Source organism: Manis pentadactyla, chromosome 4 (genome assembly GCF_030020395.1).
Source record: "Manis pentadactyla isolate mManPen7 chromosome 4, mManPen7.hap1, whole genome shotgun sequence".
NCBI lineage: Eukaryota > Metazoa > Chordata > Mammalia > Pholidota > Manidae > Manis > Manis pentadactyla.
Genome location: NC_080022.1, coordinates 141,768,300 through 141,784,162, shown reverse-complemented (window position 1 = coordinate 141,784,162; position 15,863 = coordinate 141,768,300). Strand labels below are relative to the sequence as shown.

The 15,863-nt window shown below is 45.9% G+C and overlaps 1 protein-coding gene across 2 annotated transcripts; it reads left to right on the top strand.

The window, feature by feature from the left end:
* Window positions 1–9,167: 9,167 nt before the first annotated feature.
* GEMIN4 (gem nuclear organelle associated protein 4) lies at window positions 9,168–15,535 on the top strand. Of its 2 annotated transcripts, none has more exons than XM_036906229.2 (2): window positions 9,168–9,331; window positions 12,224–15,535. In XM_036906229.2, exons 1-2 carry the CDS (start codon window positions 9,322–9,324, stop codon window positions 15,388–15,390), a joined length of 3,177 nt encoding a protein of 1,058 aa, XP_036762124.2. In that variant the 5' UTR covers window positions 9,168–9,321; the 3' UTR covers window positions 15,391–15,535. The 2 variants fall into 2 exon arrangements, with proteins under 2 accessions (XP_036762124.2, XP_036762125.2); XM_036906230.2 differs by lacking the exon at window positions 9,168–9,331 and adding an exon at window positions 9,392–9,553.
* Window positions 15,536–15,863: the final 328 nt, after the last annotated feature.

The following is a 15,863-nucleotide window of genomic DNA, read 5'->3' as shown; positions in this document are numbered from 1 at the left end:
CTGGCGGAATCAGCTAAGCTATGGTCATTCAGTGCTTTGTGGTGACTTTCTGCCCATCTCACCTGTTGCATGGCACCCTGTGGCTTAGCAGTTTTCAGGAGGTCTTCAACTTTGGTCACTGGAATTATTGTAAGGATTAGTGGAACATTTCAGTTTGGTCTAATATTTCTTACCTCGATCCTTGGGAAATCTACAGGAAATTTACTCTGGCCTTAAGGATCAATAAAGAACTGCCCTTGCCTCAGGCCTCTGTATAAGGTAATAGAGTCAGTGGTTCAAAAATAAAAACTATATAAAAAGGTACAGATTGGAAAGTCTTGCTTCTACCTCTCCCCACCAACGCCACTCCCTCTGCCTCTCACTTACCAAACATAAATATAAATACTTTTCCCCCTGTTCTCCACAAAAGCATACTGTGTATATTGTAACTTTTTTTTTACTGTATCCTACAGTTGCTTTCTGCAGTTCTAGTTATAGTACTTAGTATTTTATCAGGTTTTACAGTGATTTACAGAATGTATGGCTATACCTGAAGCTCCTAAACTAACACCATATTTTGTAGAAAAAAGTTGTATTATTTTTACTATTCACATTTAGTGTGAAACATGGTTCTAGGCATCAAAGTGTCCTCATAATAGCCTCCAAAGATGAGAGGAGCACAACTGTTGTACAGTGTGGCTCTGGCCCAGTTTATAGTTCCAAGGAATAGTTCCTTAGTCACTGTGGAGTCCTGGGAATGCTTCATTCTTTTTTTTTTTTTTTTTGGTATCATTAATCTACAATTACATGAGGAACATTATGTTTACTAGACTCCCCCAATCACCAAGTCCCCCTGAAATACCCCATTAAAGTCACTGTCCATCAGCGTAGTAAGATGCTGTAGAATCACTACTTGTCTTCTCTGTGTTGTACAGCCCTCCCCATGCCCCCCCACTATACATGCTAATCATAATGCCCCCTTTCTTCCCCCCACCCCCGCTTCTCCCTCCCTTCCCACCCATCCTCCCCAGTCCCTTTTTTCCCTTGGTAGCTGTTAGTCCATTCTTTGTTTCTGTGTTTCTGCTGCTGTTTTGTTCCTTCAGTTTTTTTCTTTGCTCTTATACTCCACAGATAAGTGACATCATTTGATACTTGTCTTTCTCTGCCTGGCTTATTTCACTGAGCATAATACCCTCTAGCTCCATCCATGTTGTTGCAAATGGTAGGATTTGTTTTCTTATGGCTGAATAATATCCCATTGTGTATATGTACCACATCTTCTTTATCCATTCATCCACTGATGGACACTTAGGTTACCTCCATTTCTTGGCTATTGTAAATAGTGCTGTGATAAACATAGGGGTGCATCTGTCTTTTTCAAACTGGGCTGCTGCATTCTTAGGGTAAATTCCTAGAAGTGGAATTCCTGGGTCAAATGGTATTTCTATTTTGAGCTTTTTGAGGAACCTCCATATTGCTTTCCACAATGGTTGAACTAATTTACATTCCCACCAGCAGTGTAGGAGGGTTCCCCTTTCTCCACAACCTCGTCAACATTTGTTGTTGTTTGTCTTTTGGATGGTGGCCATCCTTACTGGTGTGAGGTGATATCTCATTGTGGTTTTAATTTGCATTTCCATGATGATTAGCAATGTGGAGCATCTTTTCATGTACCTGTTAGCCATCTGAATTTCTTCTTTTGAGAAGTGTCTGTTCAGATCCTCTGCCTATTTTTTATTTGGATTATTTGCTTTTTGTTTGTTGAGGTACGTGAGCTCTTTATATATTTTGGATGTCAACCCTTTATCGGATCTGTCATTTACGAATATATTCTCCCATACTGTAGGATGTCTTTTTGTTCTATTGATGGTGTCCTTTGCTGTACAGAAGCTTTTCAGCTTGATATAGTCCCACTTGTTCATTTTTGCTTTTGTTTCCTTTGCTCAGGAGATATGTTCATAAAGAAGTTGCTCATGTTTATGTCCAAGAGATTTTTGCCCATGTTTTTTTCTAAGAGTTTTATGGTTTCATGACTTTCATTCAGGTCTTTGATCCATTTTGACTTTACTTTTGTGTATGGGGTTAGACAGTGATCCAGTTTCATTCTCTTACATGTAGCTGTCCAGTTTTGCCAACACCAGCTATTGAAGAGGCTATCATGTCCCCACTATATATCCATGGTTCCTTTATTGTATATTAATTGACCATATATGTTTGGGTTAATATCTGGACTCTCTATTCTGTTCCACTGGTCTATGGGTCTGTTCCTGTGCCAGTACCAAATTGTCTTGATTACTGTGGCTTTGTAGTAGAGCTTGAAGTTGAGAAGCGAGATCCCCCCTGCTTTATTCTTCCTTCTCAGGATTGCTTTGGCTATTCGGGGTTTTTTGTGGTCCCATATGAATTTTAGAACTATTTGTTCCAGTTTGTTGAAGAATGCTGTTGGTGTTTTGATAGGGATTGCATTGAATCTGTTGATTGCTTTAGGCAGGATGGCTATTTTGACAATATTAATTCTTCCTAGCCAAGAGCATGGGATGAATTTCCATTTGTTAGTGTCCTCTTTAATTTCTCTTAAGAGTGTCTTGTAGTTTTCAGGGTACAGGTCTTTCACTTCCTTAGTTAGGTTTATTCCTAGGTATTTAATTCTTTTGGTGCAATTGTGAATGGAATTGTTTTCCTGATTTCTCTTTCTGTTGGTTCATTGTTAGTGTATAGGAAAGCCACAGATTTCTGTGTGTTAATTTTCTAACCTGCAACTTTGCTGAATTCAGATATTGGTTCTAGTAGTTTTGGAGTGGAGTCTTTAGGGTTTTTTATGTACAATATCATGACATCTGCAAATAATGACAGTTTGACTTCTTCTTTACCTATCTGGATTCCTTGTATTTCTTTGTTTTGTCTGATTGCTGTGGCTAGGACTGCCAGTACTATGTTGGATAACAGTGGGGAGAGTGGGCATCCCTGTCTTGTTCCCAATCGCAGAGGAAAAGCTTTCAGCTGCTCACTGTTAAGCATGATGTTGGCTGTGGGTTTGTCATATATGGCCTTTATTATGTTGAGGTACTTGCCCTCTATACCCATTTTGTTGAGAGTTTTTATCATGAATGGATGTTGAATTTTGTCGAATGCTTTTTCAGTGTCTATGGAGATGATCATGTGGTTTTTGTTTTTCTTTTTGTTGATGTGGTGGATGATGTTGATGGATTTTCAAATGTTGTACCATCCTTGCATCCCTGAGATGAATCCCACTTGATCATGGTGTATGGTCCTCTTGATGTATTTTTGAATTCAGTTTGCTAATATTTTGTTGAGTATTTTTGCATCTATGTTCATCAGGGATATTGGTCTGTAATTTTCTTTTTTTTTGTGGGGTCTTTGCCTGGTTTTGGTATTAGCGTGATGCTGGCTTCATAGAATGAGTTTGAAAGTGTTCCCTCCTCTTCTATTTTTTGGAAAACTTTAAGGAGAATGGGTATTATGTCTTCTCTATATGTCTGATAAAATTCAGCAGTGAATCCATCTGGCTTGGAAGTTTTGTTCTTGGGTAGTTTTTTTATTACTGATTCAATTTTGTTGCTGGTAATTGGTCTGTTTAGATTTTGTGTTTCTTCCTTGGTCAGTCTTGGAATGTTGTATTTTTCTCGGAAGTTGTCCATTTCTTCTAGGTTTTCCACATTGTTAGCATGTAGATTTTCATAGTATTCTCTAATAATTCTTTGTATGTCTGTGGGGTCTGTCATGATTCTTCCTTTCTCATTTCTGATTCTGTTTATGTGTGTAGATTCTCTTTTTCTCTTAATAAGTCTGGCTAGGGGTTTATCTATTTTGTTTATTTTCTCAAAGAACCAGCTCTTGGTTTCATTGATTTTTTTCTATTGTTTTATTCTTCTCAATTTTATTTATTTCTTCTCTGATCTTTATTATGTCCCTCCTTCTGGTGACTTTGGTCCTCATTTGTTCTTCTTTTTCCAGTTTCAATAATTGTGACTTTAGACTATTCATTTGGGATTGTTCTTTCTTCTTTAAATAGGCCTGGAATTGGTATATACTTTCCTCTTAGAACTGCCTTCGCTGCATCCCACAGAAGTTGGGCTTTGTGCTGTTGTTGTCATTTGTCTCCATATATTGCTTGATCTTATTTTAATTTGGTCATTGATCCATTGATTATTTAGGAGCTTGTTGTTAAGCCTCCATGTGTTTGTGAGCCTTTTTGTTTTCTTTGTACAATTTATTTCTAGTTTTATACCTTTGTGGTCTGAGAAGTTGGTTGGTAGGATTTCAATCATTTTGAATTTTCTGAGGCTCTTTTTGTGGCCTAGTATGTGGTCTATTCTGGAGAATGTTCCATGTGCACTTAAGAAGAATGTGTATCCTGCTGCTTTTGGGTGTAGAGGTCTGTACATGTCTGTTAGGTCCATCTGTTCTAGAGTGTTGTTCAGTGCCTCTGTGTCCTTATTTTCTCTCTGGTTGATCTGTCCTTTGGAGTGAGTGATGTGTTGAAGTCTCCTAGAACAAATGCATATATATTTATAATGGTTATATCCTCTTTTTGGACTGCCCCCTTTATTATTATGTAATATCCTTCTTTGTCTCTTGTTACTTTCTTTGTTTTGAAGTCTATTTTGTCTTATAGAAGTACTACAACATCTGCTTTTTTCTCCCTATTGTTTGCATGAAATATTTTTCCATCCCTTCACTTTTAGCCTGTCTATGTCTTTGGGTTTGAAGTGAGTCTCTTGTAAGCAGCATATAGATGGGTCTTGCTTCTTTATCCATTCTGTTACTCTGTGTCTTTTGATTGGTGCATTCAGTCCATTTACATTTAGGGTGATTATTGAAAGATGTACTTATTGCCATTGCAGGCTTTAGATTCGTGGTTATCAAAGGTTCAAAGGTAGCTTCTTTACTATCTAACCATCTAACTTAACTCTCTTATTAAGCTATTATAAACACAGTCTGATGATTCTTTATTTCTCTCCCTTCTTATTCTTCCTCCTCCATTCTTTATATGTTAGGTGTTTTATTTTGTGCTCTTCTGTGTTTCCTTTGACTGCTTTTGTGAGTAGTTGATTTTATTTTTTTGCCTTTAGTTAGTATTTGGTTGGTCTGCCTACTTTGCTGTAATTTTATTTTCTCTGGTGACATCTATTTAGCCTTAGGAGTGCTTCCATCTAGAGCAGTCCCTTTAAAATATCCTGTAGAGGTGGTTTGTCGGAGACAAATTCCCTCAACTTTTGCTTGTCTGGGAATTGTTTAATCCCTCCTTCATATTTAAGTGATAATCATTCTCGATACAGTATTCTTGGTTCAAGGCCCTTCTGTTTCATTGCATTAAATATATCATGCCATTCTCTTCTGGTCTGTAAGGTTTCTGCTGAGAAGTCTGATGATAGCCTGATGGGTTTTCCTTTGTAGGTGACCCTTTTTTCTTTCTCTGGCTGCCTTTAATACTCTGTCCTTGTCTTTGATCTTTGCCATTTTAATTATTATATGTCTTGGTGTTGTTCTCCTTGGGTTCCCTTGTGTTGGGAGTTCTGTGGGCTTCCATGGTCTGAGAGACTATTTCCTCCCCCAGTTTGGGGAAGTTTTCAGCAATTATGTCTTCAAAGACACTTTCTATCCCTTTTTCTCTCTCATCTTCTTCTGGTACCCCTATAATATCAATATTGTTCCATTTGGATTGGTCACACAGTTGTCTTAATATTCTTTCTTTCCTGGAGATCCTTTTATCTCTCTCTGTGTCAGCTTCTCTGTGTTCTTGTTCTCCGATTTCTATTCCATTAGTGGCCTCTTGCACCCCATCCGGTTTGCTCTTAAGTCCTTCCAGAGATTGTTTTATTTCTGTATTCTCCCTCCTAACTTGATCCTTTAGCTCTTGCATATTTCTTTGCCGGTCCATCAGCATGGTTATGACTTTTATTTTGAATTCTTTTTCAGGAGGATTGCTTATATATGTCTCCCCCAGTCCTCTCTCAAGAGTTGTCTTGGTAATTGTGGACTGGACCAAATTCTTCTGCCTTTTCATGGCGGTAGAGTTAGTCGTAGGCAGGTGGTGTGTGTGTCAGCTCGGGGAACAAACTCCCTTCCTGCTTGCTGGTCGCTGTGCCTCTCTGTGCTGCCTGTGTCAGTCACCCTCACACCAGGAGTAGCATCTGGGTCAATCCCCTGAGCCACCGTGGGCGGGGCAGCCCCTGGAGCAGCCCAGAGCCCTGCCAGGAGAGGCAAGCACACTGGTTGTGCTCTCCTGCAAGAACAGCGCCCCTTCACGCCTCTGCCTGCGCTGGATAGCTGCATGCTGGCCTTGGCCCCGGGTTTGGCCCAGGTGGCTGCGCGCTGGGAGGAGACTGGGCAACTGCTGTGGGCGTGGCCTCTGTCAAGCTGCTCGGCACTGTGGCGGGGCCGCAGTGAAGGGGGAATGAACAGCAGTCTGCTGATCACCATGAGGGGTCTCAGAGCTGTGCTGCCTCTCATGGGGTTAGGGCGCCTGGAGTTCCCTGAGATTCCCAGCTGCTGGGGTGAGTGTGCTGGGGTGCTTCCGTCCAGCTGTGAAGCTCCTGTCCCTTTAAGACTTTAAAAAAGCACTCGCTTTTCTTTTGTCGAAGGGGAGCCAGCTGTGGGGACCCGCTCACAGATTTTACTTTTGTGTTTCCCTAATATCCAGCACACCACACAGTGTGCATCTGCGCTCCCAGTGCAGATAACTAGGGCTGGGTATTTAGCAGTCCTGGGCTCCCACTCCCTCCCCTCTCCAACTCCTCTCCTCCTGCCTGGGGAGCTGGGGTGGGGGGCACGTTCGGGTTCCGCCGGGCTGCACTTGTATCTTTCCGGGTGGGACAGATGCCAAGTTCTCACAGATGTAGATGTAGCCTGGCTGTTGTACTGTATCCTCTGGTCTCTGTTTTAGGAATAGTTGTATTTGTTGTATTTTCAAAAATATATATGGTTTTGGGAGGAGATTTCTGCTGCCCTATGCACGCTGCCTTCTTGGCTTCTCTCCGAATGCTTCATTCTTAATGTATGTAGTCTATAGTGACTTCCTGCAAGTATGTGAATAGAAGGCCTTGACTTCATCTGGTGAGATTTGAGCTCTTGTCCTCCAAAGTCTTTAAGGTTGTCGCTTCTGTTGTGTAATGGTCCTTCATGAACTGGAGCTGACCTCATGACCTCATCTATGAAAATAGTTTTTGAGGAAAAGTATTGGGAAATGCCATGCCACAGCAGACCATTTTCTCTGAAATGTCTTTAATGATACCACTTAGCACTCATATTGCAAGGCACTATTGTGCATTGATGCCTCCGTGATAATCAACAGTAAGGAGCAGAAGCTGAGCCCAGGAACTTTGGCCCTTGCATGGGTAATGGGGTGTGTTAGTGTCCAGAAACAAATTACATATACATACTGTCCCACAAACATCCCCGAACTGAAAACAGGGTTGGCTGTGGAGGAGTCCCAGGAAAATTTTTTGCATGACCTTGGATGAGTCTTTCAGAGTCAGAGTTTTGAGCATTTGCTCCATTGTTTCTCAACTGCTATGTTATGATACATCAGTTAATTCAATTATTTCATTAAAAGTTTGACTTCCCTCAAAACATTTACTTCAGTAAGCCTGTGTTCCAGTAAAACTTTTGATGGTAGGACTTGACTTCAGCTTTTTTTGGAAGACACAGCCCCTTTCCCTTCCAAAATGTTGGGTTAGTAGTGAAATGACAGTTCCTGAAGAACTAAGGGGCCTCCTCCTCCCCTGAGGCTCTGGAGAATGTTCTCACTGACCCCAAGTCTTGGGCATTTTCATAGCATGATTCTCCCCCTACCCCTCTACTCCTGCCAAATATCTGCATCTGCTCTGGGACATACAGAAAGCCAGTTTTGATGGAACTTTCCCTAGAGGACAGATGATATTCATGCATTTTGGGCACCTCCCCAGGACTCTCTCAGTCACTTTGAGTTTCTCACTTTTCCGACAGCAGACAATCACTCATGTGGTTTAAGTGATTTATTGATGTGTCTCAGCTGTGGTTGTTAAGGTTTCAGGACATTTCAGCCATCGAGGTCTTTAAGAAGCCCTTTCCCTACCAGCGGAGCCACGCTACTTCATTCTGTTTGACACTGTGCTCCTTAACCAGTGTGGTTTTTCTTCAGTTCTTCCTCTTTGGCAACATAGATCCTCATGGCATCCACCTTGGACATCCCTTTGTTCCCACTCCACGCCTCCTACTGGGCCTTGGCTTTCACATCTGTGTCAGGTGGGGCAGGGATAGTGCAGTCGCCCTGGGTGGCCTGTCTGTAGAAGCTGTACACTAACAGTTTCTCCTGATCGCTCACAGGTCCCTTCAACTCCTTGATAGCAGCACAGGCCATTTCAAACTCCACTTGATACATAGTGGGAGTTGAGGCCGGCCCCTCTGTCCTTTCTAGGTGATGTTATCTGGTGCTACACGCTGGAGGGTGGAAATTTAGAAGCACTTGAGACTGGTGATTAAGCCTGTAAAAGAGGTAAAGGGAGAAAAGTAGGATAATTTGTGGGAAGAATGTGTGTGTGTGTGTGTGTGCTCAGTGAGAATCAGATGCGTTTTTATAAAATACATCTTGCGAACTGGGGCCCACTGATTGGGTCTGCCCCACAATTCTGGCGCACACAGTGCATTTTGAGGACAACCATTAACATTTCAAAGGTATCTGTGATGGCAGACAATTATGGAGTGCTGCTGCTGTCTGAAGGAGAAGCGCTGGGGGCGACTGTGCCGCTGTGGGGTAGGGGGCTCCAGTTTGAGAGAAGAGACCCGGCTGCGGGGGAGAACGCCTCTCTCGGAGAGTGGCACGTCTGCACTGGTTAATGGGCAGCCTGGGCAGGGGCATTCGGCATGAGTAATGTGTGCAGGGGGTCCCGGCGGTTACCGGGCGGGAGAGAAAGCTGGGTCAGGGTCATAGCTAATGGGGAGAACCGCCTGGGACTCACGAAGCACGGTTGTGCCGGAATAGGACAACTGCGTGGCCCAAACGGAGGGGGTTGGTCCGGGGACTGGGGTTGACGTTTGGGGAGTGGCCTGGGAGGGGCGAGGAGGACACCTGCCTGTCAGCTTGTTGGTGGCCTTGGGCGATAGGGGGCGCTGGCGGCTGGGCGACCTCGCGGCCGAGGGCTCGTGGGTGAGCATTGCGCGTGCGCGCGGGGCGGTGGACGGTCGGCTGCGGAGCGCGCTGAACCGGAGTAGAGACTGTGGGCGGGGGCAGAGGCTCGGCCTATGGTCCCGCCCCCGGCCGCCCGTTGTGCGGTAGCGCCTGCGCCGCGCTCGCGGCCCTGAGCGGGAGGGCCGGCCCATGCAGCAGCCAGCGTCGCCGCCATGGACCTAGGTGGGTGTCCAGGCCCTCCTGCCCCCGCGCTCGCCTGGGCCGCGACCTGCAACAGACGGCCTGGGCCGGGCTGAGCGGGCCGAGGCTGAGGGAGATTTCTGGGTCGGAGTGGGGTTTTGAAGGGCGGAGCTGTCCTTGGAGACCGGGGGTCGGAAGGCCGGCTTTAGCCCCGGCCCTGCCGGTCCTTGTTCCCCCTGTTGCCCACTTCCGGCCCATTTCCAGGTGAGGGGCCAAGCGTATGTGAATTTAGGTTTCCTGAAAGTGGGCAGGGGATCATATACGTGCTTTTGCAAAATGCCGGAATCAGAGGGCGCCACAGAGATATCCCGGATGTCCCGATGGTCTCATTTATTGAACGTCTACTAAGTTCTTGAGCAAGTGTCTTACAATCATTAGGTCCTTAAGGGTAACCGGGGGTGATGATACTGTACTCACCTCACGGAGTTTTGAGTTCTTATTGAGAGCACGTGTATACAGCGTGTGCTATGGTGCCCTGCGCATAGCTGGCGTTCATCAGACCAGCATTTGGGAGGGGTTGCAGCAGTTGAGATGGCACAAAGTGCGCCTTGATTCAGAATTCTCAGAGTCAAGGCCTCGGGGGAGGGAGTGGGGAGCTGGTATAAATTGGTGGTTCCCTGTGCCCCCTACTACCCTGCTGGACATGCTCGAGATAAGACCAGGAGTCTGTACCAGGAGAGCTGGGGTGAGGCACCCCATCATGTGCCAGTAATAGTAGATTGTGGAGAAATGTTCTGGACCCTGTCCCCAGCCGGCTTTTAAGTGGTGGAATGGTAGAGCTTGATGAGTTTGGAGCTCTGTAGCTGTGGCAACTTTTGTCCCAGCCCCACCTGCTTTGTAGTTGTGACATCCTGAGCATATTGTTTCTGAGTGTTGGTGTTCCCATCTCTAAAACAGGACTAGTACTCAAAGGTTGATTTGAAGATAAAAAGAGATCCTATGTGCATACCACCTAGCACAGTACTTGGTACGGAGTAAGCACTTAAACATAAGGAGTGGGCACTCACAAGCCCTAGTTAACCAGTAGTGATAAAACCCTTGGGATTTACTGTTAACTGCTCCTGGGACTTACTCCTTCAAGTAGTGCGTGTATGTACTTACTGTCTCTGGAAGGTATTAGGGGCCCAACAGCTGAACTGATAGTGCAATACAGTTGTTTAGAGTCATAGTGAATATATTTTGAGGCCCTGGGAGAACAGACTAAGCCATAAGAAGGGCCAGAACTCCCAGAGAGACCCCTCAGCGCCCAGCCTCCTTGGGAGTCGGTCTGAGCCGCTGAGAGCCAAGGTGGACTGCAGTCACCAGTGGGTTGCACAGGAATGGTGTGATTCCTTGGCCTTTTCTGCTCCCTTAAATGGTCGAAGGGGCAGGATCTTTTTGGGTCTCCTGGAATCAGGATTCTTTCTGCTGGCTCATGGCCTGTGAGAATGAAAAGATGTGTCCTTGGGGGCATGAGGGACAGAGAGAGGGGTAGTATCTCTGAGCCCTGGGAAAGGGGAGAGGCATCAGGAATATTGAATACTAAGTAGTGTTTGTCCTCCGATTTAGTCTGGGCCAAAGGAAACACACCTGAAAAAGACTTAGGTTCTTTCCTGTTGCTGAGTTGGGAGTGGGGAGATGGCAAAGAAAAGTGAGAAGATTCTGATCCTGCCAACAATGGAAGGGTTTGGGGGAGCCAACATTTATTGAGCCTGATCCTTACTGTAGCTCTGTCTTATTTACCCTCAGAAGCCCTGGGAGATGGGATGGGGAGCTAACAGTGAGCCCCAACCCAACACCAAGGGTTGACTAGTATTTATCATTTGATCTTCACAGTCACAATAGGAAGCCTGCATTATCCCCACAAGTGCAGAAGGGAAGTTCAGAAAGGCGTCTCTCCAAGATCACACTGATTTTAAATGGCTGAGCTAGGATTTAAACCCATGTCTGATTAGACATCCCAAGATGCCTTCCTTGATATGTCTGTGTTGCTTCATGGCTCACTGAAGGAATGACTTCTCTTTCCTAATGGAGTAGAGAAGTTTCTTGTATCTACCCCAGATAGCCAGGACATTAGTAGTTTCTTCTCTTTGGCAAAAAGCTGTGGGGTGAACTGTCTCCCTAAAAGGCAGAATGTTTGCAGTCTGTTGACAAGGCAATGCCATAGGAGAAAAGGGAGGAGGCCAAGCTTGTTTCATTGTTCTGTGCCCACAGTCCTGGCCTGTGCCCCTCTCAGTCTGTATTTTATTTAGAAGCTCAGTTGTCATGTCCTGCAATATGTCCTTGGTGGCCCCTGGAGTCTGGTACTGTCCTGGTGCTGTCTCTTAAGTCCTTCCTTCCCAAATCCTCTGCTGGCCCATCCTTTGCTGGGGGGCCTCGCCTCAGCAGTCCAGCTTTTCCTTTTCTGTGCTTGTCCTGTAGGGTCTCATTCACTTCATTAGTTCCATTGGTCCCCTCTGGACAGACACCTTCCTGAGTCACATTTCATCACTGACTTTCCTCCTGAGCTTCATCTGCATTTCCAATTTCCACTGCTGGAGGATATCTCAGCCTTAATGTTCTATCTTAAACTCCCAGTAACCAAAACCAACAGTGTTACCTCCAAACCAGTTCTGAGGCTGCTGTGTCCCCTATTCACAGTGGTGCCTGTTGTCTTCCCAGTTGCAGGCTGGATGGTTTGGGAGTCATTTTTTATTCCTCAGGTAGGCATTTTTGATGCCAGCTCTGCAGTGGCTCCATCCCTTTCTTCCGCCCTTCCACTGATTTCGTTTAGAACCCTTATCATCTCTAAACCTGGTAACATAGCCAGCCTACTAAAGGTTGTCTCTTTCTCTAACCTCTGCTATTTTGAACATTTTTCACCACACTGTCTTAATTCGGCATCTTTCCATGCAGGACCCTTGAATATCTGTGAAGAAATGACTATTTTACATGGGGGCTTCTTGCTGGCCAAGCAGCTGTTCCACCCCAGAGCATTGGTAGAATTGACAAAGTCGGACTGGGAGCATGTTGGTCGGCCCATTGTGGAGGCCTTGAGGGAGATCTCTGCTACAGCAGGCTCCCAGCCCTTTGCCTGGAAGAAGAAAGCTCTGATCATCATCTGGGCCAGGGTTCTTCAGCCCTACCCTATCACTCCTTCTGACACTGAAACTCGGTGGCAGGAAGATGTGTTCTTCTCAGTAGGCAACATGATCCCTACTGTCAATCATACGGTCCTTTTTGAGCTGCTCAAGTCCCTGGAAGCTTCTGGACTTTTTATCGAGCTCCTGATGGCCCTGCCTACCGCCATCTGCTATGCAGAACTAGAGCACTTTTTGGAGCACATGACTGTTGACACTTCTTCAAAGGATGTGGCTTTTTTCCTCAACGTCTGGTGGGAAATGATGAAGCACAAGGAGAATCAGCAGGATCCCCTGCTCTCCCACTTTAGGACAGTGGCTCATAAGTACGTGTCCTCTTCAGATGAGTTCTCCCATCCTCCAAAAAGGTTTAAGTCTGACCCAGATGTGTGTCCTACCATGCCCCTGTTGGCCATGCTGCTCACTGGGCTGAAGCAAATCCAAAATAGAATCCTGTGCCCTGGGATGAAGTGCCGTGCATTAGCCAACTTGGCTGACATGCTGACAGTGTTTGCACTCATGGAGGACGACCCTCAGGAAGTGTGTGCAACTGTGTATCTAGACAAGCTGGCCACTGTGATCTGTGTGTGGAATTCAGACACCCAGAACCCATATCACCAACAGGCGCTGGCAGAGAAGGTCAAAGAGGCAGAACGGGACATCAGCTTGACCTCATTCTCCAAGCTCCCCAGTGAGACGGTTTTCATGGGGTTTGAGTTCCTGCACAGCCTGCTGCGGGAGTGGGGGGAGGAGCTGCAGGCCATGCTCAACAACAGTCAGGGGATGAGTTATGACAGCTACCGGCTGTGTGACAGTCTGACTGCCTTCAGCCAGAACTTGAAACTCTACTTGGACACCTCCAGTTTGTCCAAGGAGGAGAGGCAGGTGGTCTCCGAGCTGGCAGAGTGTGTCGCGGACTTCCTGATGAAAGTGAACAGGGTACTAAAGAACAAGGGCTCTGAAAAGGACATCGCTGCCTCCATTGCCATGACCATTATTGAACAGAAGATGGAACGGCACATGGAAATGTGCTACATTTTTGCTTCTGAGAAGAGATGGGCCTTCTCAGAAGAGTGGCTAGCCTGCCTGGTTAATAATTGGGCTCTCTTCCGAGAGCCAGACTTGGTTTTAAAGCTTCTGGAAACAGTGATGGAAGTCAGCACAACAGAGAGAGCCATCCCTAAATCTCAGATCAAACAAGTGATCAACTTGATCCTGGAATGTTATTCAGACCTCTCCTTGCCAGATAAAAATAAAGTCCTCTCAGGAGTCCTGCTTTCCTGGGGACAAAAGGGTCTCTCTGAGAAGCTGTTGGTTTACTTGGAGGGGTTTCAGGAAGACCTCAATACAACACTGAACCAACTCACACAGAGTGCCTCTGAAGAGGGCTTGTTTAGAGCCATAGTCTCTATGGCCCGCTTGGTAATACTGCACCCAGAGATCACAGTGAAGAAAATGTGCAGCATGGCAGTGGTCAGCCTTGGCACCCACAAGTTCCTGGCTCAGATCCTCACTGCCTTCCCTGCCCTTAGGTTCACAGAAGAGCAGGAGCCAAATCCAGCCCCAACTTTCATGGTGTCCTGCCTCAAAGAAACCGTCTGGACAAAGTTCTCTACACCTAAGGAAGAAAAGCAGTTCTTGGAGTTCCTGAACTGCCTAATGAATCCTGTGAAGCCCCAAGGAATTCCAGCTGCTGCTCTTCTTGAGCCAGATGAGGTACTGAAGGAGTTTGTTCTGCCTTCCTTGATGCTGGACGTTGACGAAGTGGACCTCAGTCTGAAGATCTTTATCCAGACTCTGGAAGCAAATGCGTGCTTAGAGGAATACTGGCTCCAGACCTGTTCCCCATTCCCCCTCATTTTCAGCTTGTGCCGGCTCCTGGATTGTTTCAGTAAATACTGGCAGCTGCCCAGGGAGAAGAGGTGCCTCTCTTTGGATGGGAAGGATATGGTGACACATATCCTGGAGCTCCTCTGTGAGACTGTATTGGCTAATGCCGAGACCTCCTCCCCAGACACCTGGATCAGGTCCCTGTCCTGGCTCCATCGGAAGCTGGAGCAATTAGACTGGACTGTGGGTCTAAGACTGAAGAACTTCTTTGAGGGCCACTTTAAGTGTGAGGTGCCAGCCACACTTTTTGAGATCTGTAAGCTCCCTGAGGATGAGTGGACCTCGCAGGCTCCCCCTGTGTATGGGCCAGGCACAGGGCTTCTTGCCTGGATGGAGTGCTGCTCCATCTCCAACAGCATCTCTGAGCAGATGCTCTCCCTCTTGGTGGTGGATGTGGACAACCCTGAGGAGGTCAGATTGTTTAGCAAGGGCTTTCTGGTGGCCCTGGTGCAGGTAATGCCTTGGTGCAGCCCCCAGGAGTGGCAGTACCTTCATCAGTTGACTAGGAAACTGTTGGAGAAACAGCTTCTGCATGTCCCTTATAGCCTGGAATATATTCAGTTTGTTCCTTTGCTCAACCTGAAGCCCTTTGCCCGGGAGCTCCAGCTCTCTGTACTCTTCCTGAGAGCTTTCCAGTTTCTCTGCAGCCAGAGTTGTCGTAACTGGCTTCCAATGGAAGGCTGGAGCCATGTTGTCAAACTCCTCTGTAACAGTCTGACCAACCTCCTGGACTCGGTTAGGTTGATACAGTCAGTTGGCCATTTGGCCCAAGGACAAGAACAGGACCTGACCCAAGAAACCCTATTTTTTTATACCCAGATATTCTGTCATGTTCTGCACATAATGGCCATGCTCCACCAAGAGGTGTGTGAACCACTCTATGTTTTGGCCTTAGAAATTCTGACCTGCTATGAGACCCTGAGCAAGACCAACTCCTCTGTTAGCTCCTTGCTCCAGAAGGTAAATGAGCAGCGCTTCTTAGAGTCAATTGCGGAGAACATTAGCCCCGAGGAGCGGCGCCAAACCCTGCTGCAGAAGATCAACAGCTTTTGATCTTTGTGGATCAGAAAACAACTGGTCCTCACAATTATGTGCAGTTGTACACAAGCTAAAAAGTATATGGCAATAATAGTATAAAGAAAATAGTTTCAGGTATTTGTAACATACAAGTTATAATAAAATTCTTTTTTGAGTTTCATCTTTAGAGTCTTTCTCATCGATAGTCCAGGCTTAGACGTGCTCTGAAATTGGGTGTAGCCTAAGTCTTTAAGATCAAATCAAGCTGGGAGGAATATGGTCATTATGACTTCTCCACCCTAAAATTTGGTAAATAAGCCCAAAGGTGAAACCACCCAAGTGGGCAAATTACAAGGTATGTGTGTTTTTTTGCACTGAAACCCTCTTTAATAATCATTTAGCAGTATCTTGGAAGGAAAGGGCAGCAACTAGGGAAATAACTCTTCTGCTGCCAATGAGCCATGTGATTTATGTGCCCAAAAGACCTGTGCCACTGTAAAGGAGAGGAA